We start from the raw sequence: 27,793 nt of genomic DNA, 5'->3' as shown, positions 1-27,793 counted from the left end.
AAAAGTTTAAACGTATGAGAATGTGAATTCAAATCCTAAAAACTGGCAGTAATCCAAATGTTAAAAACTAGTAAAATGGCCAAGTAAATGATGATCCATCATCACCCTGCCTTATCTCTCAATTATACAAAAATGAAAATTATAAGAGCCACACTGCAAAGGAGAACTAAAGTGCCAGGTTGAAATGAAAAAAGGCAGCATTCACAATAGATCAAGGAAATGATAAGCAATATGCATGTTTAATGTGTGAGCCTACTGATGAATATTCAGACTCTGAAATAAAACAATGAATTGATTAATAAAGGTGAATGACTTTCTACTTTTCATGTCTAGCGTATTATTGTCATGATAACCATATGCCATGATAACCATGATAACCATATTGCATATGGTTATTGGATAACCATATGCATGATAATGCCATATTGCATTATTAAAAAATGTTTCTCACTTAGGATGTGAGCACAGTTAGCATACTAACATTAAATCTTAATTATGCATTTTAGATCTGCTTAGTTGATTACGCCCATGATTATCTGTATGAGACAATGTTGTCTAATTTCATAAATGAAAGAGTAACTGCACACTGATAATTCTTGTCAGTTTCAACTCGACACTTTCACATGGTGTTCATAGTCATAGAATCACTGTAACCTTGACATAAATTATCTTTTATGATATATCCATAAATAGAAGCCCATAAATGGATTTTCTAATGTGTATCAAATTTAGATAATGCAGAAATATATAATAACATAATTTCTCACCACAGGTCTCCTTTCTGATCTGTGATGAGTAATGCAATGATCCAGCAAACTGTCTTCATCCAATTCCTTCTGACAAAAAGGACATACACACCTGGAAATTGCATAGAACACAAATATTACTGAAATTATTGATAATTAGACAGTAGTCACTTACCTAGAGGTAAAAAACAGAATGTAGGTGGATCTAGTTTCTAGTGCTCATTCTTTAGATTTCATATTCATTTTCCTATCCTGATGATAATCTTGGTGCCTACATTTTTTCTCATGAGCAATGCAAATGTGTAACCTCATAAGGGCAGGACAGAGACACAGTTATAGTGCACTTGAAGCACTTTGTTTTCTTTGGAAGAAAAGTACAATCTGAGCACTCCATTAACTGAGAAACAGAGGATCATACCACCCAGCTGTATCTATGTTACTTTTTCTGTCTCTTTTACTTCTTTTTCTAATTCAGGTAACATCTGAATTGGGTGTTACTTGTTCTCCAACCAGAATATCTGACAACACCGGCAAATATAACCACAGGTGTCAACTCACAGTATTAGCATCCAATGAAGAATGAAAAACAGCCCACAACTACCTTATTACATCTTTATGCACATCTAGGAGTACCTGTCCTTTGCATCTGTGTTGTCCAATGGAGTAGCTATTAGGTATGTGTCTACCAGGCACTTGAAATATGGTCAGTCCAAACAGAGATGTGCTAGAAGTTTAAAATACTCTCTGAAGTTTGCAGGCTTTATATATACATGAAGAATAAAACATCTCAATAATTTATATATTGATTACATGTTCCAAGGAGAATATTTTGGCTATAATCAGTTGAATAAAATACATGAAAAATTAATTTCACTTGTTTTTACTTTTTGAATATTGCTACTAGAGAATTTAAAATTACATGTGTTCTGCATTATATTTCCATTGCATAGTGCTGCCTTAAATTCTTAGGGGCAATATGGAGGCTTGGAATTTTTCTCTCATTTTCCATTATAGATATAACTTCCTGTTCCCCAAGACACGTATTTTGGATAGTTTCTTTGCATAAGAACTTAAAAAATTTGAATTATGTTGTAAGTTTTATAAAGCAAAGATTTCTCTGTTAAATGCAAATATTTATCTTGTAAGACTGATTAATCAACAACCCTTCTCATTTTGGTTATTTTAATTCTTTGTTATTTAATTCTAACTAGCAGGATAAATTAGTATTCATATACTTTAAAATTTTCATATCAACTTTCCGATCAAACCACATGCTTGTTCAACTCATTTGTTAGCGTTCCTTCCTACTGGTCCCTGGGGCTAGTCTAACAGAATCCATACTCTTCTTAGAGCTAAAATACTCACAATTTATAGCAGTATGGAATAAATCTAGTCCTATAATAAAAGGTGCATTGCAAAGTAACCTCTAGAAAAACATGTAGACTTCTGGATTAGGAAATTTAAGCTATATTTTAGTATTTTTTTTTTTTAATATTTTTGTGGCTGCATTGCTCAGCTTATAGGATTTTAGCTCCCCAGCCAGGGATCAAACCTGGGCCCTTGACAGTGAAAGTGTAGAGTCCTAACCACTGGAGTGCTAGGGCATTCCCTTTTTTTATCTTAAAAAAAAAAAAATTTTTTTTTTAATTGAAGTAGAGTTTATTTACACTGCTGTGTTAGTTTCAGGCAAATAGCACAGTAATTCAGTTATATATACATGTATATACATTCTTTTTCAGATTCTTCTCTTTGATAGATTATTATAAGTATTTTGTCCTGTGCTATACATATAATTTCTTAAAATAAGCATAACTAACATTTATCTTCAGGAGAGGAAAAGAAATTATACTGAATACCTCTACTGGATAGCTGAATTCAAAGGAAGACTCAATGGTTTCAAAGCCATTATCTCCATTCAGGAGTACACAAAGCATTTCTCTATTTCTTCGGCAGAAGCAAATGCCAAACTTTGTAATTCCTCTGCCATTCAGAATAGTTGTCATTCAGTTGCTAAGTTGTGTCCAGCTCTTTGGGACCCTCTGAACTACAGCATGCCAGGCTCCCCCATTCCCTACTATCTCCTGGAGTTTTAATGACCTAGATTTGTTTCCTTCTTTTTTAAGAAAAAATAGTTAATGATCAATATCCTCCATTACACCTACTAGCTGTCTCCATCCTTCCTCCAGCCCCATATAAGATTACCCAGCAAACAGGTTGTAGGATTCAGAATGCCTGCCCCACACGTGTTCTTTCATGTTAGAATATATACTGAGATGTCACTTTGTCCCTTCTAAAGAGGAAGCAGGAAAATGAGAGGGAACGAGCTGGGAGACTGGGTAGTGGTGATGGAAAACTAACGACAATAATCTCATAACCATCATCTACTTCAGGACTGTTAGTCACAACACAGAGCCTAGCAGAAACTGAACAGTTCTGCTTTCTATTTCTGGATCTTCCTCCATATAAACTTGTCTGCGGAAGCTTCCCCAATCTCTCCAGTGTCCAGCTGGTTCTCCCCAAAGTTTTTAAAGCAGAGAGAGCAAAAGTCTTTTGTAATTACTGCTATTAATCATTGAAAACAAATGATTACTAACAAGAGGTATTATGATTAGGAGCCAAAACAATCATATACATATTTTCATAATAAAAATATTAAGCTTTCCAGCCCATTAAATTCTTTATAAGCATGCCAAATGTAGCATTAAACCAAAGTGTATAGAAACAAACCTTGTTGTTGTCTCTCCAAGTTCTTGCAATGGTCCATATTTATCTATGTACTTCTGGCATGTTCTTATGTGTGCCCTCATTTCACTGAGGCAAACCTATAGGAAAGCAGATCAAAATAAGCTCACTGTTGAAAAGAGGCTCACTTCAGTCAATGAAGTCTTTTGTGACCCAACTTCACTGCTTTCTTTATTTCAAATAAGGTCATAATGTGGGGTCAGCAGATTAAAAGGAAGCAGTCAAGGTAATAGTTCAATCAATTTAAGGCATTATCAAGAATAACACTAATTTAAAATTTCTTTATCATTAGAAGATCCAGAAGCTGAGTTCTTGAATTTGGTTCTTTTAGAAAGCATATGTTCTTCAAAGTGAAAAGATGTATATTAAGTCAAATTTACTTTTTTTGGATACTATTGCCTAAATTAGTGATGGAAAGAAGGAAGAAAGAAAAAGAGGAGAGGAAAAAGAGCAAAAGGAAGGAAAGGGGGGAAAAAAGTTAAAAGAGAAAGAAAAACAGAGAGAGATAAAAAGAATAAATAGATGGATTTTAGAGATGTCCGGAGTAAGTAAAAAGAAATCCTGTGCTTCAGGGAAAGATATAAATACCATGGCTTTATAATACATCCAGTAGCATTACATGAATTCACAATACACAGTATACTTAATGGCCCCATTAACAGCAAATATAAAGGACAGCTCTTGCAGTCCATTTTTATGAAGGCAGAATAAAGAGCCCTTGTCCTTCCAGATATACATTCAGAGATCCTAACCATGAGGGATCTGTTGCTGCATAGTACATATTCTACTAAATGTGTCATTAGAAACTCTGATAAGATCTTGGGCTAAAGGAAGCTTTGTTAGAGTTGTGGTAAGGTGGCCGACCCACCCTGCTTCATTTTGCCCAAGCTACGGAAGTTCAACCTCAAACATGAAACTACCATCTCAAGGAAGCAGACATAACTGCTCACAAAAGACAAAAATAAAAGCAAATGGAAATGTTAGCAACAAATCCTTGCTTTACCATCTAAAAAGATGTAAAAGCTAGGCCTGATCTAGGCAGCGGTCTTAAAACAGACTGCTTTACAACATTTAACATCCAACTTTGCACATCAGTTGCTTTCTACTCTCCCTGTGACTTTTGTTAAAAGTCTCTTTCCTCTTTCCTCTTTATAGTCCTTGATCAACATTCCTCATATAAATGTAGCAATCTGGGGATTGTATCCTGACAAGTGAATTGATAAATTCACAGGGTGTCTACCCCAGACACAAAACTGAAAGTGGTTGTCCGTGGCGGCAGGAGTATAAGCCACTGGGCTTGCACTAAAGGTGCTTATAATCTAATTGAGGAAAAACAAATGAACAAAAGATGCGAAGACAAGTAGATAGGAAACGGTTCAATACTGCGGACAACAATACTCATGGAATGGAGATCTGGCCAGGACTCACAGGAAGCAGAGTTGAGAATGCCTAACATTCCAGCAAGAAGAGACGGATACAAAGAAATCTCCCAAAGGATAGATAAAAATACTTGTGAATAATCAGAAATAGGGAGTGGAAAAAAGGAAGCAGATTCTGACCCAGGATAATAGAGAGAATGTTCTTGTTTCTGACAGGTACCAAAGTGGGGATAAAGAACTGGATAACAAAATAATATGCTGAGTTTGATTTTTTGCATGTTGAATTTTAAACGATGGCAAACTATCAAAATAAAAATTAGCAATAATGATTACTAAGAATGTGAAAAGCTATTGATTTTGAGGTATTGATTTGAGCATTCATTTCCACAGTACTAAAATGAATCCCATCCAGTGACGCTAGTGGTAAAGAATATGCCTGCCAATACAGGAGATGAAAGAGATGCAATTCAATCCCTGGGTCAGGAAGATTCCCTGGAGAAGGGAATGGCACCCCACTCCACTATTCTTGCCTGTAAAATCCCATGGACAGAGGAGCCTGGTGGGCTACCGTCGATGGGGTTGCAAGAGTCCAATACGACTGAGCATACAGTGCTAAAAGCCACTTGTGGTTTGTCTTTAATCTTTACAACCACCCTGTGACACGAACATTATCTTTTCCCTCAATTTACAAAGACTCAAACAAAAACTCAGATTAATAATTTGCCCCAAATCATAAACAGTAAGTGAGAGAATCAGTGCTCAACCCTAAGATGTCTGACTCCAAAGACCATGCATAGATTCCGTAGTCAAAAACAGATTTAGGTCTTACATAAATATTTTAAAAATGCATTTGAGCATTTACTATGTTCCAGCCACTATTCAAAGTTCTTGATACACAACCCAATAAAACAGACACAATCCTTACCCTCACATAATCTGGTGGGGATAACGGATAATGGACATTAAACTTAAAAAAGTCACAAAAGCATAATTATAAATGGTGATAAGTGCTATAAAGAGAAAGCACAGAGTGCTAAGAGAAAGTGTTTAAGAGATTATAATTTAGATGAACAATCAAGAAAGGTTCTCTAAGAAATTTAGATCTTCAGTACACGATCTCCCTTTTGATTTCTAGACTGGTAATATCTAGATATATTCCCCTTAGCAGTTCAAACGTGATGTATGTAAAACTTAAAACTTAACTCTGTAGATTCTTCTCCAAATTTGCTCCCCATATTAGCATTTTCACCTACTCATCTCAGAAACATGGGAGTCATCTTTGACACCTCACTCTTATGCACCCCCACATCCAGTTACTTACCAATTTTCTTCAATCCCTCTCTTAAACACACCCTGAAACAACCTCTTATTCCATACTTAATGCTCTTACCCTAACCCAGCTTCCTAACCACCTGTCCTAAAGGCCACTAAATTGTCTCCACCAATTCTGCTTTTGCTCCCTCCAAACCATTCTCCATGCACATGCCTGAGTGAGAGCTTAAAAATATAAACCTGATCAAAAGCTTACACTTTTTCTATGACTCCCTATGGCATTTAAGATAAAATCTAGAATCTTTGACACAGCTTCTAAGACCTCACATGATCTAACCAGACTAGTATAGTATCAACGGAGGAAAACAGTAACCGGAGGCAGTGGTCAACAGAGATAAATACAGCAAAGCCCAGAACAGTAGAGATGAAAGTATGCCACTGGGCTTGAAAATAAAGCTATTCACTGGGTGGGCTACAATAATATAATAGAGGCCACATAATAAGGGGTGAGGGGAGCAATGGGAAGGGAGGAAATGGAGGTGGTCGATGAAAGCATTTGTTTGAGAAATTAGGTGATGGTGGGCATCAGGTGACGGCTCTCCTGAAGTCCATACTTATGAAACTGGAGGAAAGGAAGAGGAGAGACTGAGACAATAAACTTTGAAATTCGAGTAGGATGAGGTCAAAGGCAGAGGTGAAATGACTGGCTGTCTAACAATTTTCTCGGCTGTCTAAGCTGAGCAAAGGCAGGGTGACCTACCAGAGTGTCACATTCGGTGCAATTGCGGAACTCGGATTTCATTCTCTTGGTGACATCAGCTGCTGGAACTCCTTCGGAAGGAAGATAAGCCCGGCAGTAAGGACAGGTCCATTTATTGTTCTTTAGACTGGTAGCGATGCAAGAACGGCAGAATCTACAGGACACAAACCAAGAACACGTCACTCTCCTTGACAGGAATTAAGGAGCCACCACTGGGGGGTTCATGGGTGGAAACTGTATTTTAATGACACCTTGGATACTAAGAGCAGTTCTGCTGAGTGAAAGCTCCATCTACATTATTATAAAATAGACAACGGATGAGAACCTATTGAACAGCACTGGGAACTCTACTCAGCGCTCTGTGGTGACCTAAAAGGGAAGGAAATCCAAAAGAGGGGATGCATACATACAGATAGCTGATTCACTTTGCTGCATAGCAGAAACTAACATAACGTTGTCAATCAACTATACTCTAATAAAAATTAGTTATTAGAAAAAAAAGAGAGCTCCATTTGCATCCTACACTTGCTGGAGAGTCTCTTTATCTTCCCTGTGGGTCACAGGTTCTCACCACATGTGCTAGACACATAAAAGGTGACAGGCAAGGTGGTGAAACAGCCTTCCTATAAACAGAATTCAAACTATAACTCAAATATCACTCAGCCACAAAAAAAGAATGAAATAATGCCATTTGCAGCAATATGAATGGATCTAGAGCTGATCGTACTAAGTCAGACAGAGCAAGACAAATATCATATGATACCATTTATATATGGAATCTAAAACAATGATACAGATAACTTATTTACAAAGCAGACTCACAGACATAGAAAACAAATTTATGGTTACCAAAGCAGAAATGGAGAGGGAGGGACAAATTAGGAGATAAAAACTACTACACACAAAATAGATAAGTAACAACGGTCTATTGTATAGCACAGGGAATTATATTCAATATCTTATAATAACCTATTGATATAATAGAAAAGAATCTGAAAAAGAATCTATATATCTGTATGTATCTATGTACAAAGGAATCACTTTGCTTGCACCTGCCATTTCCTTTTTCAAAAATGAAAGTCGCTCAGTCATGTCCAACTCTTTGCGACCCCATGGACTATATATATAGTCCATGGAATTCTCCAGGCCAGAATACTGGAGTGGGTAGCCTTCCCCTTCTCTAGGGGATCTTCCCAACTCAGGGATCGAACCCAGGTCTCCTGCATTGCAGGCGGATTTTTTTACCAGCGGAGCCACAAGGGAAAGCCCCTGAAACTAACACATTATAAATCAACTACACTTAAAAAAAACAAAACAAAACCAACCCTATAACTCAAAGGATATCTAACATACTCTTTCTTTTCTTTAATCTTACTTTACCTTAAAATTTGTGTGTCCAGGGAGCGGGGTGATAGGTCTTTGTTCTGTGGGTTTTTGTGTGTTAGATAAGAAAATAACAAGTTGAGGAGGTAAAAATACCAGACACATCATAAGTGTTCATAATTTTAAACTCATCTTCAGATATAAAAAATTACCTGATCAAAATGACCACTATTAGGAATGTCCTCCATGTTAAGAAACACATTCTCTGGTTTTCTCAAAGATCATCTTGACAAAATATTAACATAATCAAAAGAATTCACACAAAATCTTGACCTATTTACAGGAACTGTTGAAGATTAAGTGCACACGAGTAAAAGTGAGCATTTCAATAGGTTATACACATTAGCATGATTTGATAGCTCTTAACTCAGCATGTAATATCTATTTGGGAATATTAATATACGGCAGAAGTTAAGTTCTTCAAGGTTTAAATAAACTATACATACTGAAAAGTTCATCTATCATAGGTACAAAACTCAAGGAAATTTCACAAACAAAATTTGCAAATATATGAGCCATTGTGTGTGTGTGCTTAGTCGTGTCCGACTCCGCGACCCCATGGACTGTAGCCCACAAAGTTCCTCTGTCCATGGGATTTCCCAGGCAAGGATGCTGGAGTTGGCTGCCATTTCCTTCTCCAGGAGATCTTCCTGATCCAGGGAGAGAACCCATGTCTCCTGTACTGGCAGGTGGATTCTGTGCCACCCGGGAAGTCCCATATTAGTCATTGTGATTGGCCATTGCTGATTCTTAAAGGTATTCTCTTCCCCCTCTGTGATAAAACCCTTACATACACACAGAGGATGCTTATGTCTGCACTGTTCCTGAGGCATTTGCTTGATGCTTATGCCTGCCCAGCACCCATTTCCCCTTACTCTTGTCACAGCATCCTGATTTTGCTCTGCAGGACCCACCCCTCTTACATGAGATACAAACTGGTGGGACCTCAATCCAGGTGCCCACAGGCCCTTGCTGAAGGCAAAGCACCTGATGTCGACCAGACTAAGTAAGTAAACCCTCTCCCTGGGAGATGAATGCTCCACAGTGACATACAACTGATTTAGCAATAACTTGATGGGACTGCCCTGCTCTTTATATACAATCCTGGATCTGCCTGGGTTCCTACCCTTTTCTTCTTGGGTGCTTTTTGGTACTAATGTTGTTTGGAAACTTTATGTTTTGATATAATTTCAAACAAAACTTTTTTTAACGCAGTGCCATGAGGCATGCAAGATGTTAGTTCCCCAACCAGGGATTGAACCAGTGACCCCTGTATTGGGAGCGTGAAGTATTAACCACTGGACCACCAGGGAAGTCCCCATAATTTCAAATTTGATACACTGCTTTTTATTTACAAAATTTATAACATACCTTAACTCATTTAACCTTAAAAACCCCCTAAGAAAAGATCATTATTTCGTTTACAGATGAGCAAACCGTGGTACATATTGGTTGTTACTTCTGCAAAGTCACAGCTACAGAAAGTGCCTGAACTTGGTTAGTCTTAAGCTGGGTTTTCTTTTTCTTTTTTCTATTAAGTGGTAGTGTTCAGTGCTATAGAATTCTATTATTTTCTGTTGACCAATCATGGTATGATGGCATTAAATGAATGAATAGTTACATAATCACAACAGTAAAAGATGTTTAGGTGTTTATCAGTTTTCACACAGAGAAGGCAATGGCAACCCACTCCAGTACTCTTGCCTGGAAAATGCTATGGACGAAGGAGCCTGGTGGGCTGTAGTCCATGGGGTCACGAAGAGTTGAACATGACTGAGCGACTGCACTTTCACTTTTCACTTTCATGCATTGGAGAAGGAAATAGCAATCCACTCCAGTGTTCTTGCCTGGAGAATCCCAGGGATGGTGGAGCCTAGTGGGCTGCCGTCTATGGGGTTGCACAGAGTCGGACACGACTGATGCGACTTAGCAGCAGCAGCAGCAGCAGTTTTCACAACCAACAGTCAGACAAAAAATAAAAGATAATTACAATTGGGAGCCATAAGGGAAACATGGTTAACCTAACAATATACAACACAATTATACACAAAATTACATACAATTTGGGGGGTGAAGTAGAAAGATGTGGTAAGTGGAAGTGCACACATGTTTTCATCCATACAGCCAGTCTGTCTTTTGGTTGGTGCATTTAATCCATTTACATTTAAGGTAATTACTGATATGTATGATCCTATTACCATTTTCTCGATTGTTTTGGGTTTATTTTTTGTAGGTGTTTTCCTTGGTTTTCTGACTCAAAAGTTCAGTAACCTGTCTTTCCACAACCACAGCTGCCCTTGTTGGAAAGAGCAATACTTTCAGAATTAAAAGACCTATGCCCTCTGCTGTCTTTTACTTCTGTCTGCCTCAGGTGATTAACTGTAAGTTCTATGGCACAATGTTAAGTTTCCTTGCGTCCCTAAGGATTGGTTCTCAAAGTGTAAGAGTATTTATTACAAACAACAGTCCAAATGCTCAACTCATAATTAACATTTCTAATGAACACTTAAGGTTCTGGCAGGAATTCTTTGTCTACATGATTTAGGAGCAAACAGGTAACACTGTGTTTCTTGTCAACTAAAATTCACCCCCTCTTTGCTCACACTTATTTGAGTTTTGCACAAACAGAAGACAAACAGAAGATGAATATTGGTGCCAAGCTCCATGGTGAGCACTGGTCCCATTACCTCACTTCACTCTCGCAGTAACGCTAAATGCTCCTCTTTCTCTCCACCTTGACTGATGGCAAGCTGAGGTTCAGAGAACTGGAACAACTTGCTGAGGTCACACAGCCGTGAAGACAGTAGTGAGTTGTTTTTTGGGTGTTTTTTGCCAATAGCTCACAGCTTGTGGGATCTTAGTTCCCTGACCGGGGATTGAACCAGAGCCCCTGTCAGTGAAAACGCAGACTCCTAACCACCAAACCGCCAGGGAATTCCTAAGACAGTAATGTTTTTTATCCTAAGACAGTAATGTTTTAGCAGTTTTGGGAGAGGCTCAAAGTTTGTAGTCTTTTTAAAGACACTTGGGCTTCCGAGGTGGCACTAGTGGTAAAGAACCCTCCTGCCACTGCAGGAGACATAAGAAACGTGGGTTTGATCCCTGGGTTGAGAAGATCCCCTGGAGAAGGAAATGGCAAGTCACTTCGGTATTCTGGCCTGGAGAATCCCATGGACAGAGGAGCTTAGTGGGCTACAGTCCAGTCCAATATGACTGAAGCGACTTAGCACGCGTGACAAGTAGCAGCAGCAAAGCTATGAGATCATTGATTGCTGTACCTGCTTAAGCAGGGTGGGCTTTACCTAAAGTATATTTCTGCCGTTATTTTGTAAATACTTCATACATGTTTTTGTAACTATGACCAATAACCAAAATAATGGAAATTCCTAGTAGATATTCAAGGAACACATGTGAGACATGTTTAAAACCAAGTCTCTCCCTATAACCCACTCAAGTCTGTACAGTGGTGTTACCTGTGGCACAAAACTCTCACATGAGCCTGATACAGACGCTGTTGCATTATATGAGAATATTAGCAGCAAATCTGGTAGATGAGTCAATTAACTGTACTCCTTTTAACAGAAGTGTTTATCAAGTAGAGAAAACACATCAAGATCGAGATGTTTTGGAACAGATTGAATTTACTGATTATAAGGACATAAAAACCACAACATTGTCACGATGCAAAGGTGCAGGATGCTGCTGCAGCTCAAGTCTCACTTTCTGGGCTGCAGAAGAAAGACTGCAGAACTGCTGAGTTCAAAAGATTTGAGGGGAACATTCTTTCCTTAAAGGTGTAGCTATCAAATTCAAGTCATGAGTGCTGGAGTTTCTACCATCCCCACCCTGGTATCTTGGCATGAAAAGTACACAAGTGACTGGGACTTCCCTGCTGGTCCAGTGGTTAAGAATCTGCCGACCAACGCAAAGGACACAGGTTCAACCCCTGCTTGGGGAACTAAGATCCCACATGACACAGAGCAACAAAGCCATACCACAGAGCCTGCGAATCACAACTAATATCCCTGCGGGCAACAAAAGATCCCACATGACACAACAAATTTCCCTCATAATGCAACAAAGACCCAACGCAGACAAATACACAAGTATTTGTAAAAAGTATACACTGATCAAACATTTTCTGAAGGGCCTAATCAGAAACCACAGAGGGCTATTCAGCTTTATGTAATATATACTACATAACAGGGAATACAGACAGAAAGTGTTAGTTGCTCAGTCGTGTCCTACTCTTTGTGACCCCATGGACTTGCCAGGCTCCTCCATCCATGGAATTTTCCAGGCAAGAACACTGGAGTGGGTTGCCATTTCCTTCTCCAGGGGATCTTCCTGACCCAGGGATCGAACCTGGATCTTCCTCATTGCCAGCAGACTCTTTACCATCTGAGCTACCAGGGAATACAGACAAGATAACTCAAAACTAAAATGTCTCAGAAAGCAAAGTGTAGAGCTGTATACACACAGTGTGAGCTTCCTGCAGGCTTGTAGATGTATAAGAATATCTGAGGTAAAGAAAATAAGAACATTTACTTACCCACTGCAAAGATGGCAACTGGAAAGAAAGAGTGTGTGGTAGAAGAAGGGTATTTTCATTGTCAAATTTTAAGTGTGAGTCACATCAACTTATTACCAACATTAACAAACAATTCTTTTAAAAAGTAGATCACCTGCAAGCGCTTGGACCAATAGCCTGGTAATACCTGATAACACGAAACTTGCAGGTACCCTTCAACTCTGCAATACCAAGCCCATGTATTCCCTCAAAAGAAATTTAAAAAAATGTCCATTTGTACAGAATATTCAGAAAGAATGTTTTCATAATAGCCCCAAACTGGGAATAACCCAGATATACATCAACAAAAAAGTGGATAAACAACCTGTGGCACAATCATACAATGAAATACAATAGCAATGCAAAAAGAACAAATTTCTGATACAAGCAATAATATGGATGAAATTCAAAGACATACTGAGTGAGGAAACCAGACATAAGTGACCATATTTCACTTTAGATGACGTTCTTAAACAGGCAAAACTGATCTACGATAGAAAAAAAGTTTCAACAATGACTGTCTACAAAGGTACAAGGACAGGAATGGCTGGGAAGCGGCATGAGAGAACCATATGGGGGCAACGAGACTATTCTATATTTTAATAGGGGTTTGGGCTAAACATAGGTCTAAGGGCAAATGTTATACCTAGAATGGATGCATTTCACTATGTGCAATTTACTTTAAAAAATACCATAAATAAATATTGAACTCTGGTTAATATTAATATAATGCATGCTCATATGAGAAGGGGTAGAGTGTGCTAATGTTTGTAACCCACTCTGAAATGCATTAAAAAAATCAGATGGATTGATGGATAAGTATGTGATAGAGAGATAGAGCAAATATGGCAAAAATGAACAACTGAATACAGATAGTGGATCTATGGATATTCACCATACAATTCTTTCAACTTAGCTGTATGCTTGACATTTTTCATAATCAAATGTTAGGGGAAATTAATCATCTTACTATGATGATTTACTTAAATTACTTAAATTATTTTTACTTCTGAGAAAAGTTTAGTTGGAAAATTAAGAAGGGAAATATTCAGAGGATGAGAGGCCTGAAATTTTTTTAACAGAATGTGATTTGAAGAGAAAAATATTTTTTAAAATACATTTTTAAGAGCACTGAAATTCAGAGTGAGGAAAAGATTAGCTTGCATTTATGATTATTCAAATAAATTTAAAGAGAGCAGGAACAATAGGAAAGATAATAAAAGGCTGAAGCAAGAAAATACAAACTGTAAAAAAAAAAAAAGAACTTGTATGGCTTTCAGCAAGAACAGTTATTCTATGGTTTATAATGAAGACTTTACAAAACCTGTACAAATCTCCCCAGACTCAACCACATAAGCATGGACTCACTAACGAAATTTTTAATAACAGCTTATGACTGCCAGACAGTGCTTGACATGCCATGGGTGAAACCATGGCAATGCCTGAGGTCCCTGCTCTCAGAGTTCCAGGATGAAGAGAGAGGAAATAAGCAGGTAAACAAAAGGACGGGCAAAGGATGAATGCTCTGAGAAGAAAACCGTTGGCAATAAAAATACAGTGGGTGGGGCAGAGGGAGCAGTGAGATGGGTGGTCCCTGGGATGACATTTGAAGACCAGACTTCAGCAGACCTGGGACTGGTTTTCCAAGCTGAACACAGAAGGTACAAAAAATAGGGACCGTTTTGCTGAGATACAGAAAGCCAGTGTGGCTGAAACGCAGGGGGCCCAGGGTCTACCTGTGTAGGATACAGAGCATAAAGCCAGAGCTAAGAGTGATGGGCAGGCATTGGAGGGTTTTAAGTGGGAGTGATACGACCTGATTTAAATTACAGAGATCACTGGGTTCCTTTGTGAAGAATGGATTAGTGGTATGAGGGCCAGAGCTCAGAGTTCAGTGTTAAGTCCACCATAAGAGTTGGTTCAAGAGAGAGTGATGAGGGCTTCTCCGGTGGCTCAGCTGGTAAAGAATCCGCCTGCCAGTGCAGGAGACACGGGTTCAGTCCCTGACCCAGGAAGATCCCATATGCCGCAGAGCAACGAAGCCCAAACTGCCCCAACTACTGAGACTGTGCTTTAGAGCCTGGGAGCTGCAACCAATGAGCCCGCGCGCCACGGCTACTGAAGCCCGTGCGCCCTCGAGCCCGTGCTCCGCAAGAGCAGCCACGGCAAGGAGAAGCCCGAGCACCGTAACTAGAGTAGCGCCTGTCCATCACAGCGGGAGAAAAGTCCACACAAGGAGAAGCCCGAGCACCGTAACTAGAGTAGCGCCTGTCCATCAGAGCTGGAGAAAAGTCCACACAAGAAGAAGCCCGAGCACCGTACCTAGAGCAGCGCCTGTCCATCAGAGCTGGAGAAAAGTCCACACAGGGAGAAGCCCGAGCACCGTAACTAGAGTAGCGCCTGTCCATCACAGCGGGAGAAAAGTCCACACAGGGAGAAGCCCGAGCACCGTAACTAGAGTAGCGCCTGTCCATCACAGCGGGAGAAAAGTCCACACAGGGAGAAGCCCGAGCACCGTAACTAGAGTAGCGCCTGTCCATCACAGCGGGAGAAAAGTCCACACAAGGAGAAGCCCGAGCACCGTAACTAGAGTAGCGCCTGTCCATCAGAGCTGGAGAAAAGTCCACACAAGAAGAAGCCCGAGCACCGTACCTAGAGCAGCGCCTGTCCATCAGAGCTGGAGAAAAGTCCACACAGGGAGAAGCCCGAGCACCGTAACTAGAGTAGCGCCTGTCCATCACAGCGGGAGAAAAGTCCACACAGGGAGAAGCCCGAGCACCGTAACTAGAGTAGCGCCTGTCCATCACAGCGGGAGAAAAGTCCACACAAGGAGAAGCCCGAGCACCGTAACTAGAGTAGCGCCTGTCCATCAGAGCTGGAGAAAAGTCCACACAGGGAGAAGCCCGAGCACCGTAACTAGAGCAGCGCCTGTCCATCAGAGCTGGAGAAAAGTCCACACAGGGAGAAGCCCGAGCACCGTAACTAGAGCAGCGCCTGTCAATCAGAGCTGGAGAAAAGTCCACACAGGGAGAAGCCCGAGCACCGTAACTAGAGTAGCGCCTGTCAATCAGAGCTGGAGAAAAGTCCACACAGGGAGAAGCCCGAGCACCGTAACTAGAGTAGCGCCTGTCAATCAGAGCTGGAGAAAAGTCCACACAAGGAGAAGCCCGAGCACCGTAACTAGAGTAGCGCCTGTCAATCAGAGCTGGAGAAAAGTCCACACAGGGAGAAGCCCGAGCACCGTAACTAGAGCAGCGCCTGTCCATCAGAGCTGGAGAAGAGTCCACACAGCAACGGACTCCAGCAGAACCAGAAACAGAAACACAATTATTCTTAAAAAGAGAGAAGGTGGTGGCTCAGACCAGCGAAGTGGCAGTAGACACTGTAAGCGGACAGACAGGTTTAGGATTGATTTGGAAAGCAGAGCCAAAGGGTTTAGGGTTGACCAAATGACAATAAATATACGCCCCGTTACTAACTAAAAGAAGTCAAATACAAAAGACTATTTACTGTATGAGTCCAGAACTCAGTGACAGAAAGCAGGTGGTGGTACCTGGGGAGTGGATTGACCGCAAAGGATTCCAGGGGACTTTTTTTTTTCTTCTGATGTTGTTATGTCTTTTCAATTAGTTTTTTTTTTTTTTTTGGTAATTGAAACATAGTTGATTTACAATGCTGTGTTAGCTTCAGGTGTACAACAAAGTGATTCAGTCATACCTATATATTTACATATATATATATATATATATATATCTTTTTCAGATTCTTTTCCATTATGTTACAAGACACTGAATATAGTTCCTTGAATATAGATCCTTGCGGTTTGTCTATTTTATATATAGCAGTGTGTACCTGTTCGAGGGAAGTTTTAAGATAAAGGAACTAACTGTCCTAGATCTTGTTCGAGGTGGTGGTTATAGAATTGTATACAATTATGTACCGTATTACCTCAATCAAGCTGAAAAACAGAACCCCACAAAACAAAAAATGCCTCACTAACAGCACTGTGTGAAAACCACAGAAACATACACTGCATAGAACCATTCAGAGTCCTGTAAGCGTCCCTCCCACACAGCCCCAGGTACCCAGTAGCTACTCAGTGAACAGGTCAGCAGATTGAAACAACTGAATCGGTTATGAGGAATGGGCCAAAGGAGAATTTTCAAGGCAGGGGCCAATGTTCTCGCTAATAACTAAGTGTTTTACCCCATCTGGGAAAGCCCGCGGGGTAAAAATGAACACAAGCCCAAGGAGATAAGGAATTCCCATGTCTGTCCTCCTGCTCCCCTACATAAGACTATATGATGAATCACAACAGACATGATCAGAATGAGGAGAATGTAGGCGAATGCTGAGGATGGACGTCAACAGCATTTTTAAAGGTTCAGTTAATGTTTTCAAAAATTCTGAATGAGAAAAAAGAAAAAAACAACTCTGAATGAGTTGTCATTGCTTCCCTCTCTCTTTTTTTTTGCCACCCCTTGCAGCACACGGGATCTTAGTTCCTGGATCCAGCATGGAACCTGTGCCCCTTGCAGTGGAAGCTTTTGAGTTTTAACCACTGGACCGCCAGGGAAGTCCCAAGTTGTCATTGCTTTAAAATAAGATTTCACACATGAAATCAAAGTTTTGGCTTCTCTTGAAAAGCTAAGTCTCCTGCAGCTCTGGACTTGGTTCCCAGGTGGCCACATGGATTGGTGTCCGTTCCTGTAGGCGTCCACCCTCCTCTCTCACTCAGACCACTTGCCTCCCCTCTGTTGAGCTTGCAGCTCCTGATTGCATCAATCAGGAACTAGACAATGATTCTAAGAACTTCAAAACCAGCTGGAAACTTAATTATCCCACCCCCATTGTGTATTTTATTAACCCCTTTGCTAATCTGTTTCTCTAATTAAGTGATTAGCAATAAAACTCAAAAAACAAAAAAGTCGGCAAGGTATTGGAGGAAAATGGGGAAAGGGTTGCTGAGGACTTGGGTAATTAAAGTTATGTCCATAATCTTAGGAGGGAAAACTGCACCCTTAGTAGAATCAAGGATGCATTAGGGACTCCATGGGGCCCAGGGCTAGACAGGCAGGATAAGGAGCCAGAGGTGATCCCCAAAATCCCAGATCCCCAGTTCTGGAAGAGGCTCTTGGCAACATGTGGTTGGTCTAATGTTTTCTTTATGTTCTCAGCACTGGGGTGCTTCACTGTGGAAAGGCCAATATGAAGCTGAATGAAAATCTTGGGTCCCTTGGGGAACATATAAATAGAATAAGGGGAGTTCCTATTGTTATTTAAAGGGAGGATGAAGGCTTCCCTGGTGGCTCAGTGGAAAAGAATCTGCCTGCCAATGCAGATGTGGGTTGATCCCTAGATCAGGAAGATGCCCTAGAGAAGGAAATGGCAACCCACTCCAGTATTCTTGCCTGGGAAATCCCAAGGACAGAGGAGCCCAGCGGGCTCCAGTCCATGGGGTCACAAAAGAGTGGGACATGACTTAGCAACTGAACAACAACTCCGATATAAGGCAATAAACACACACACAACCAGTCTCCCTTCTCCCGCTGATGGCTGGATTGGCCTGGACAGGCCCAAGTGCAGTTCTTCTCAGGGCACAGGCCCCCAGCCACTGTCCCTTGAAATTTCCTTTGATGTTTTTATGTAGTCAACGAGGTTACTCCATCCTGGAAATCATTTAGCCTCCAAAAATTGACTCTGCCATCGGAAAATTGAATCTACACTTCATTACATGTTGATTTTTATATTTAACTCCCTAAGGAAAATTTTACTCCCTTTCATCTACAATCTTAGAGGGGTGCCTTTCTATAACCCTCAAACACTGTCCTCAACTTGTTGCATCTTCAGTTCAGTTCAGTTCAGTTCAGTTCAGTCTCTCAGTCGTGTCCGACTCTTTGCAACCCCATGAATCACAGCACGCCAGGCCTCCCTGTCCATCACCAACTCCTGGAGTTTACTCAAACTCATGCCCATCGAGTCAGTGATGCCATCCAGCCATCTCATCCTCTGTCGTCCCCTTCTCCTCCCGCCCCCAATCCCTCCCAGCATCAGGGTCTTTTCCAATGAATCAACTCTTAGCATGAGGTGGCCAAAGTACTGGAGTTTCAGCTTCAGCGTCAGTCCTTCCAATGAACACGCAGGACTGATCTCCTTTAGGATGGACTGGTTGGATCTCCTTGCAGTCCAAGGGACTCTCAAGAGTCTTCTCCAACACCATAGTTCAAAAGCATCAATTTTTCGGCGCTCAGCTTTCTTCATAGTCCAACTCTCACATCCATACATGACCACTGGAAAAACCATAGCCTTGACCAGACGGACCTTTGTTGGCAAAGTAATGTCTCTGTTGCATCTTACTGAGAGTTAAATAGGGTTATTTGAGGCTGTACTTCTCAAACTTGAAAATGGATAAAAACCACATGGGCCTCTTGTGAAAATGCAGATTGAGATTCAGCAGACCTGCACTGGGGGCTGAGACTCTGTAGTGCTGCTGGTCCTAGGGCCAGTGTTATTCACTCAGTCATGTCCAACTCTTTACGACCCCATGGACTGTAGCCCACCAGGATTCTCTGTCCATGGAATTCTCCAGGCAAGAATACTGGAGTGGGTAGACATTCCCTTCTCCAGGGGATCTTCCTGACCCAGGGATCAAAACCTAAGGCCAGTAGTCACATTCTATGGAGAATCTTGTGCAGTATAAAAACTCAATCTGCATCATTATTTAGGTTCTGTTTGTCGGAAAATGTGTAATTTAATAGATCACTAATATTTAACAAGCCTATGACAACACTCATGTTGCTAGGTAAACATCAAGCAGTCCAATCATCAAATGAAGCAAATTTCAAGCCAGCTTAATCATATCTTTCTAAAATTCTTGAGTAACCCTATAAAAGGAAGGGAGTTCAATAACTATCATGGGACTCCTATCTATGACGCAAACTCCACAGCATCAGTTGGCTGGCACTATGACGTGGTTGTCCAAAGTGCTGCTCACAGAAGCATCCAAATTTTGTCTTAGAGTCACTCATTAATTCAAAATACTTAACATTCACTAAGCTTGGGAACTTAGAGCAGTGGCAATGTAGAAAGTGGCATTCCTTTATTAGAACAACAGCTCTTAAGAGTTATGGGTCTAGATGGTACAAAAGACTCCAATCATCCTATTTTCCCCTCCACGCTCACTTTGTTTTTGGTCACGCTGCTCAGCATATGGGATCTTAGTTCCCCAACCAGGGATCAAACCCAAGCCCTTTGCATTGGAAGAGCAGAGTCTTAACCACTGCGTTGCCAGAGCATTCCCAATCATCGTATTTTGAGTGATGCTTACCCAAGTACATTAGAAGGAGGAGGCATTCTATATGCATTTGTTTTAGCATCAGGGTCCTAGAAGGCTTATGTTTAAACTGCAAAGTTTTACCTTAAAATCAAATCACAGGTCAAGAAGCACATGAAAGGATGCTCAAGACTGCTAATCATCAGGGAAATGTAGATCAAAATCACGATATCACCTCACATCTATCAAAATGGCATCACCAATAAACACAAATAACAAATGTTGGTGAGGATGTGGAGAAAAAGGAAGCCTCATACACTGTTGGTGGGAATGTAGATTGGTGCAGGCACTGTGGAAAACAGCATGGAAATTTCTCAAAAAATTAAAAATAGAGTTACCATATGATCTAGTAACTCCACTCTTGGGTATATATCTGAAAAAAATGAAAACACAAATTCAAAAAGATACACACAACCCCAATGTTTATATCAACATTATTTACAATAGTCAAGATATGGAAGCAAACTAAGTGTTCATCAAGAGATGAATGGATGGAAAAAAAAAAGAGATGAATGGATGAAGAAGATGAATGAAATACTACTCAGCCATAAAACAGAATGGAATTTTGCCATTTATAGCAACATGCGTGGATTCAGAGGGCATTATGCTACGTGAAATAAGTAAGAGGAAAACAAATACTATATGATACAACTTACATGTGAGATCAAAAAAATACAACTAGAGAATAAAAAAGCAGCAGACTCACAGATATAGAAAACAAACTAGAGGTTACTACTGGAGAGAGGGAAGGGGGAGGGGCAATTTAGGATTAGGGGATTAAGAGGTACAAACTATTAGGTATAAAATAGGTTACAAAGATGTATTATACAACATGGGGAATATAGCCAATATTTTATAATAACTATAAATGGAGTATAACCTTTAAAATTATTAATGACTATATTGTACATCTGTAACACAGAATATTGTACAGCAACTACAGTTCAATAAAAAAAATCAAATCACAGGTCAAATATTACATCAGTGATAATCTGCAATCACATGGGGAACTTCCATGACCTCCCACCACTTCAATTCAACTACTTGGATCTGTGCCCATTTAATATTCTACATCCTCTTATACTGATGAACTGTCCATTCCCCTACCTAAGGCCAGCCTCCCCCTCCATTGAAAATCATAGCTCTGCAATTCTCTCTTTTCTCCTGTGCATCAATTCTCTCTTTGCTCCTGTGCATCTCACTATTGGTTATTTCCATCAGCAGACAAAACATTCCATTCTTTTTTTAAAAGAAGATGCTCTTGATCCCACATCTTTTACCAGTGATTGCCCCAATCTCTCTCCTCCCTTTGCCTCCCAACTCCATGAAAGGGCTTTCGATACTCCCCATCTCTCACTTGATTCTCTGATCCCTTGTGAACCCACTCCAATTAGGCTTTGGAGCCCACATCCCACTTAAACTACTCTTCACAAGGCCACCCACAGCCTCCACATTTAGTAAACCCAGTGGTCAATTCCCAGGCTTCATGCACTTGCCGTTTAAAGCATCATGGATTACGTGGTCCCTCTTCCCTGAAAAATACTTATTTTCTAAAATAATTTTTAGTAGTTTTTTTGTTTTTTTTTGTTTTTAGTAGTTTTAAAAAAATATTTATTCATTTGGCTGCACGGAGTCCTAGTTGCCGGCATGTGGGATCTTTGTTGTGGTGCATGGGTTCTCTAGTTGGGGCTCACAGGCTCAACAGTTGACCTGGGCAGGCTTTTAGTTGCTCTGCGGCATGTGGGATCTTAGTTACCTGACCAGGGATCCAACAGGAATCTCCTGCGGTGAAAGCGCCAAGTCTTAAACTCTGGATGATCAGGGAATTCTAAAAGATACAAACTTTGAGCTATAAAATAAGTCAGTCATAGGACAGAATACAGAACATGGTAACTATAGTTAATGATACTGGATTGCTGAAAGATGCCAAGAGAATAGATCTTAAAAGTTAATCATCATGAGAAAGACAAATTTTGTTAAGCATATATTCTGACAGTGCTAATTAGACTTTGGGTGGTGATCAATTTGCAGTATTTACAAAAATCAAATCATGTTATACACCTGAAACTAATGTTACATATCAATTATTCTATGCTTAGTCACTCAGTCGTGTCTGACTCTTTGCGATACCATTGACTGCATCATGACAGGCTCCTCTGTGCTCCACTATCTCCTGGATACTTTGCTCTAATTCATGTCCATTGAGTCGCTGATGCCATCCAACCATCTCATCCTCAGTTGCCCCCTTCTCCCCCTGCCCTCAATCTTTCCCAGCATTAGGGTCTTTTCTAATGAGTAGGCTCTTCACATCAGGTGGCCAAAGTACTGGAGCTTCAGTATTCAGCATCAGTCCTTCCAATGAATATTCAGGACTGATTTCCTTTAGGATTGACTGGTTTGATCTCCTTGCAGTCCATGGGAATCTCGAGTCTTCTCCAACACCACAGTTCAAAAGCATCTTGTATTTATTTACTTATTTGCCCACACCAGGTCTTAGTTGCAGCATACAAAATCTTATATTTACAGCATGCAAACTGTTAGTTAGGATATTAGTTCCCCAACCAGGGATTGAACTTGGGTCCCTTGCATTGGTAGCTCAGAGTCTTAGCCACTGGACCACCAGGGAAGTCCCAGGACACTTCTGTTTAGATGTCTCCCTATGAGACTACTATACATTCAACAGGCCTAATCATGAGGTCACTAACTTCCTCCGGAGCAAAACTCTGGCCCCCTTCATCTATCTTCCACTTTTGTCTCCCTCTGTATCTGCCATACCAAATTTCTCTGAATATTTCTTTTAAATACTAAATCAGATTCCCTTTTAGTTTCACGTATACAGTTTCAACTCATCTACTCCCTCTTTCCCCAGCTCACTGATAACAAAAGATAAGGCAGAGGGAGGAAGTCTCAGCCTCCAAATCTATTTTTACAACTGATAGGGCAGTACAAGTGATGTCAGAACATTAAAATGGAACTTCTTAAAGTCCACCAAAGGAAGAAAGAAGTAAGACTATCTGGGACATCTTGGAAACGTCACAGATTTATCTTCTTGTGGCCCAGTTTGATTCCGAAAGAAATCCAGAGATAGAAAATCCATAACTGGGTTTTTGCTTGCTTTATGGAATGACTTAGACGGAAACAGAAACTATGTTTTGACACCTGAAACTAACACAACATTGTAAATCAACTATACTCCAATTAAAAAAACCAACTATGTTTTAAACTTTTACATTTTGAATACCCATAGAAATTTCATGACACCTCATTTTACAAATGAAGAAACTAGCATTCAAAAAGATTAAGCAGAGTGATGATTACACAGCTGGTTACTGGCAGATAGAACTTCAAATTCTGCTTTCTATCAAGCTCACTGTTTTACTCCATCCCAGTACATACATATTCATTCAAGGTATTGTTGCCATATTATATTTGCTCAACTTGAAACTGGTTTATAAACCGAAATTAGCATAAACAACCTAGTTTACTAAGTTTGGAAATTAGCTTAAGTCTGGGATAATATAGTGGTTTCATTTCCTTTCCTCATTTTTCAATTTAAGTTCAATGGGAGAGAGTAATTCATTTAGGAAGTACAAGTGGCGTTAGGCGGACTCACCATCTCCAGAGCAGAAGGGACTCTAGTTAACACTGACAAAGTGGAAAAGACCCAAGTACATTTGCCAAAAGTAGGAATATGGAAATTGTGCCCACGGCCAGAACAATGGACACAGCTTTGTCAAAACAAAGAACAGTAAAGTGAGGGAAGGTGATTTGTCCAGCCCTTGTGCTACTTCATGGCTTTTTTTTTTCCAGTTGCTGGTTTCCTATTCACTCTAACAAAGAAAAAGATTAAACACAGGATTTAACATTTCACAAGTTTTTATTACCCTTTAACAGAAGCAAAACACTGCACATAATAAGCTGCAGCATTCAAAAATCCAAACTAGGGAAAACCATCAGATAACAACCTCCAATAGCAATGCTACCCAGTTCAGTCCTACAAAAGAAAGTCGTACAGACTCGATGCCCACCGTGTGTGTTCCGCGCAACCGGAAAGCTTTAACTCTGATACAGACTAGGGATCGAACCCGCGTCTTTTAGGTTTTCTGCATTGGCAGGCAGGTTCTTTACCCCTGAGCCACCAGGTAAGCCCTAAACAGACTAAATTTAAATGTAATTATTCTGAGGGTTATTACTGCTCAGAACTAATCAATATATTTCATACATGACAGAATAACATCTTGGCTTCTGTCTTGGCATCGGGGGAATTATGTCAATGTGGAGGGCTAGGAAACTACATCAGGTATCAGACAGGAGGTAAATTAGCCTTGAATTTAAAGTGCAAAGCTGAAACGACAGGCCCTGAAAATACAGCCACAAAATAATGCCCAGGGGCACTCTTGCATTGAACATTGTGTGGGGTGCAGATTTTTCTCCCTGGCTCTCTGCTCGGCTTTTGGGAGTTGAAAACTGTTTCTCAGATGCTAGGCTATAGGTGTCAAGGACCACCTAAGTCCTTTTAAAGACGTTTTGTGCACTTGCATTCATAATTTATGACACTTCCTTTCCCCCGGTAAGCCAAAAAAGCACTTACTGCCTCGGAGCTTCATCAGACTAGTCGGTGATCCAAAGAAGACATTAAGTGGGTTTTCACTTAGGCTCTAGGAAATCTGCCCCGCCCGCCCCTCGCCAATCTCACCCACACGCCCAGTCACACACCCAATGCATCCACCGGAAGAAAGCTTTTTAAACGAACAGAACACAAACTCACAGACCCAACCCCCCAACTACTAGTTACTCGGGCACACGTTAAGGAGGTGCCAATTTTATACAGAGATTTTGTTTTAAACTCTTCGTAGAAACGACCACAGCTGTGCGCTCCCAGAGCGTTTTCGTTACAAAGCGTGTATGTGGTTTTTAAGACAGTTATTTTTATCTCTACTTCCTACCGTGTGAGGGGGCGGTGCGCAACGCAGGTAGTCAGCAACCTTCGTCACTCGGGTGACTGGGCTTTAAAAGGCTGCATTCACGGGCTTGGGGGTACATATTTAAGCCCCAGACCCCACGCGGCTGGTTAAACTCTAAAGGCCACGGAAAGTCACTTGGACGGTCCAATCTGACGGTTCTTTGAGGGACCTGGGCGTCTGTGTTGGAAAAGGGAAGTTGGGGTGGAAGGACACTTTGCACAGATCCTTGCCTGCTCAACAGACCAGCCTCGGCAGGCGTTCTGGACCACACGTGCACAGAGCAAGCAAAACAAAACCAACCCCAGCTCCGGGCGGAGAGGGAAGCGCCGCGCGATTAACCGAGGGGAGCGGTCACTGCGCTCCGCCGAGTCCCCGCCTGGGGTCCCGGCGCGTGCCGCTTCTCCAGCCCTGCGCACCCTCCTCAGCTCGCCAGCCCTGGATCCGCGTCCCGGGGGCTCCGCACCTGGGCTGCCGGAGAAGGCGACCCTCGGGGGGCGCTGCAGGGCCCGCTGGTTGGTGTTTCTCCCTCCCACCCCCGAAATCCTGTGTCACTTTCCGACTGGGCACTTTCCCAGTGGTCCGCCCTCGGCAGGTCCAGGTCTCTCCCCGCATCAGTCTCCTCCAAGCGCTGTCTTCTCAATCCCCCATCCCCACGGCTCCCCTAGCATCACTTCCCCCCACCACCACCCCCGACCCAGGGCGGGGTGGGCGCGCAAACCCAGCTCCCCCGGCACTTACACGTGGCCACAGCGGGTCCGAACGGGGTGGTGCAACACCTCCAGGCACACGGAACAGTCGAAGGACGTGACGGGCAGCTCGGGGTCCCCCCGGCGCTCCAGGGCCCGTGGGGTAGCCGAGGCGGTCGCGGATTTCCCGCTATCGCTGCTCAGCACGGAGCCCATCCCTGCGCCTCCGGCCCCTGACGATCGCCAAGAGCTTGGTGCCTGCGGCCGGCTTGTTTTGTTGCCCTGCGGTGGAGGAAGGAAGTCCCGGCCCAACTGCGATCGCCGCCTCCCCGCGCGCCCAGCCCGCGCAGCCCGGGAGCAGCCTCGGTCGCTGCGCCCAGCCTGGCTCTACGGCAGGCCGAGTGTGCGGCCGCGGCCGGAGTGAACCTCCCTCCGCTCGCTGCCCTAGTCTAGGCTGGGAGGCGGCGGCGGCGGGGAGCACGGGGCACGCCAGAAGTCCCCGGGCCCTGGAGGATTGAAATCTGACACCTCAACTGCAGAGCCGGGGACCTGGGCTGGCTGCGAGCCTCGCCGGCAATCGCGCGACTCCTCCTTCCGAACCACTAGAGCGAGTGAATGAAAGTGCGGGCGTGGTCTTGCCTGAACGCAGTCGGGGAACACCCACTTGTAAGGTGATGGTCCTCTCTGCCTTGCAATGTTCTGATTACTGCTGTAGCCACAGAGACGATCTACGAGCGTCTCCTAAGAAAGTGCTAGTCACTACTTCCGTCATCTAATCAACACTCCATAAATGGAGAGGTAGCAAGCAGTAGTGGAAAGAGTTCTTGGAGCCGAATAGAGTCCCAACTCTAGGACAGGGATTCCAGTGCTAAGTTCTAGGAGCGTCCCCCTCCCCCGTCCCAACCGCCCCACCCCACAACCCCCGCTGCCCGCTCCCCGCCCAATTTCCTCACCTTAGGATCTCCTGCTGTTGTTTGTACTCCCCCCTCCATCCTCTTTTGAATATTTATGACCAAATATATCCGTTATTAATTCACGCATTTAATAAAACTTTAGTGCCCACTGCGTGACGGTCTCCGTCAACAAGCAAACAAAAATCCCAGTTCTCAAAGAACTTACTTAAAAAGCATTTGGGGGGAAGATAATCATAGATTCAGGGCTTCCCAGGTGGCGCAGTTGGTAAAGAATCCTCCTGCCAATGTAGGAGAGGCAACAGATGCCGGGTTCCATCCCTGGGCCGGGAAGATCCCCTGGAATAGGAAATAGCAACCCACTCCAATATTCTTGCCTGGGAAAATCCCATGGACAGAGAAGCCAGGTGAGCTACAGCGCATGGGGTCTCAAAGAGTCGGACACAACTGAGCAGGCACGCAACAGCAACAATTACAGATTCATGTTCTTATTAAAAGAGAATCCATTATAACACATAGTGTGCATATGCAATACACACATACAATAATAAACAATAATCCTATACACTTCACCCCGTTTTGCCCATATTTTACTTTTAATGAGGCAATATAAGGAATCAACAAGTAAATAAATAAATGAACTTGTTCATTTCAGATAATAAGAGCCAAGAGGAAGATGGAACTGGGAATGAAGATTGGGGCAGTGAGCCTAAGAAGGTCAGGGAAGACTTTTTGGTTTCCGGTGATATTTGAGTAGAGTCATGAATAATGAAAAGGAGCCAAACACTCCAAGATTTAGGGAGAAACTTGCTAAGCTCTGGGAATTGTGAACCAGGCCAGAACAACAATAACAACCAGCCCAAAAAGAAGGGTGTGGAGCTGGAGCATGGGGCGCTAGGAGTGTAAATGTGATGAGATGAGATGGGAGACAGGTCTGATCATACTCAGTTTTTCAGGCCAGAACCGAGAATCTGGGTTTTATTCCAGGTGCTGTGTTTGATGTACTCTTGACTGCTGTGTGGTTTGGAAAAGACAAAAACAAAATAA

At 41.9% G+C, this 27,793-nt stretch overlaps 1 protein-coding gene across 1 annotated transcript in view; it reads right to left on the bottom strand.

Moving 5' to 3' along the window:
* Nucleotides 1-26,460, bottom strand: part of RNF125 (ring finger protein 125) — a 44,004-nt gene extending 17,544 nt beyond the window's left edge. Inside the window, exons 1-4 of the mRNA XM_020912619.2 lie at nucleotides 25,888-26,460; nucleotides 6,900-7,053; nucleotides 3,474-3,568; nucleotides 768-858 (exon numbers count right to left, since the gene is read on the bottom strand). Coding sequence (XP_020768278.2) covers nucleotides 768-858; nucleotides 3,474-3,568; nucleotides 6,900-7,053; nucleotides 25,888-26,051 — 504 coding nt within the window. The 5' untranslated portion in view covers nucleotides 26,052-26,460. The remainder of the gene's footprint in view (nucleotides 1-767; nucleotides 859-3,473; nucleotides 3,569-6,899; nucleotides 7,054-25,887) is intronic.
* Nucleotides 26,461-27,793: the final 1,333 nt, after the last annotated feature.

Source organism: Odocoileus virginianus, chromosome 22, assembly GCF_023699985.2.
Source record: "Odocoileus virginianus isolate 20LAN1187 ecotype Illinois chromosome 22, Ovbor_1.2, whole genome shotgun sequence".
NCBI classification, from domain to species: Eukaryota; Metazoa; Chordata; class Mammalia; order Artiodactyla; family Cervidae; genus Odocoileus; species Odocoileus virginianus.
The sequence above is the reverse complement of the archived record's forward strand: the minus strand, read 5'-3'. Positions and strand labels throughout refer to the sequence as shown.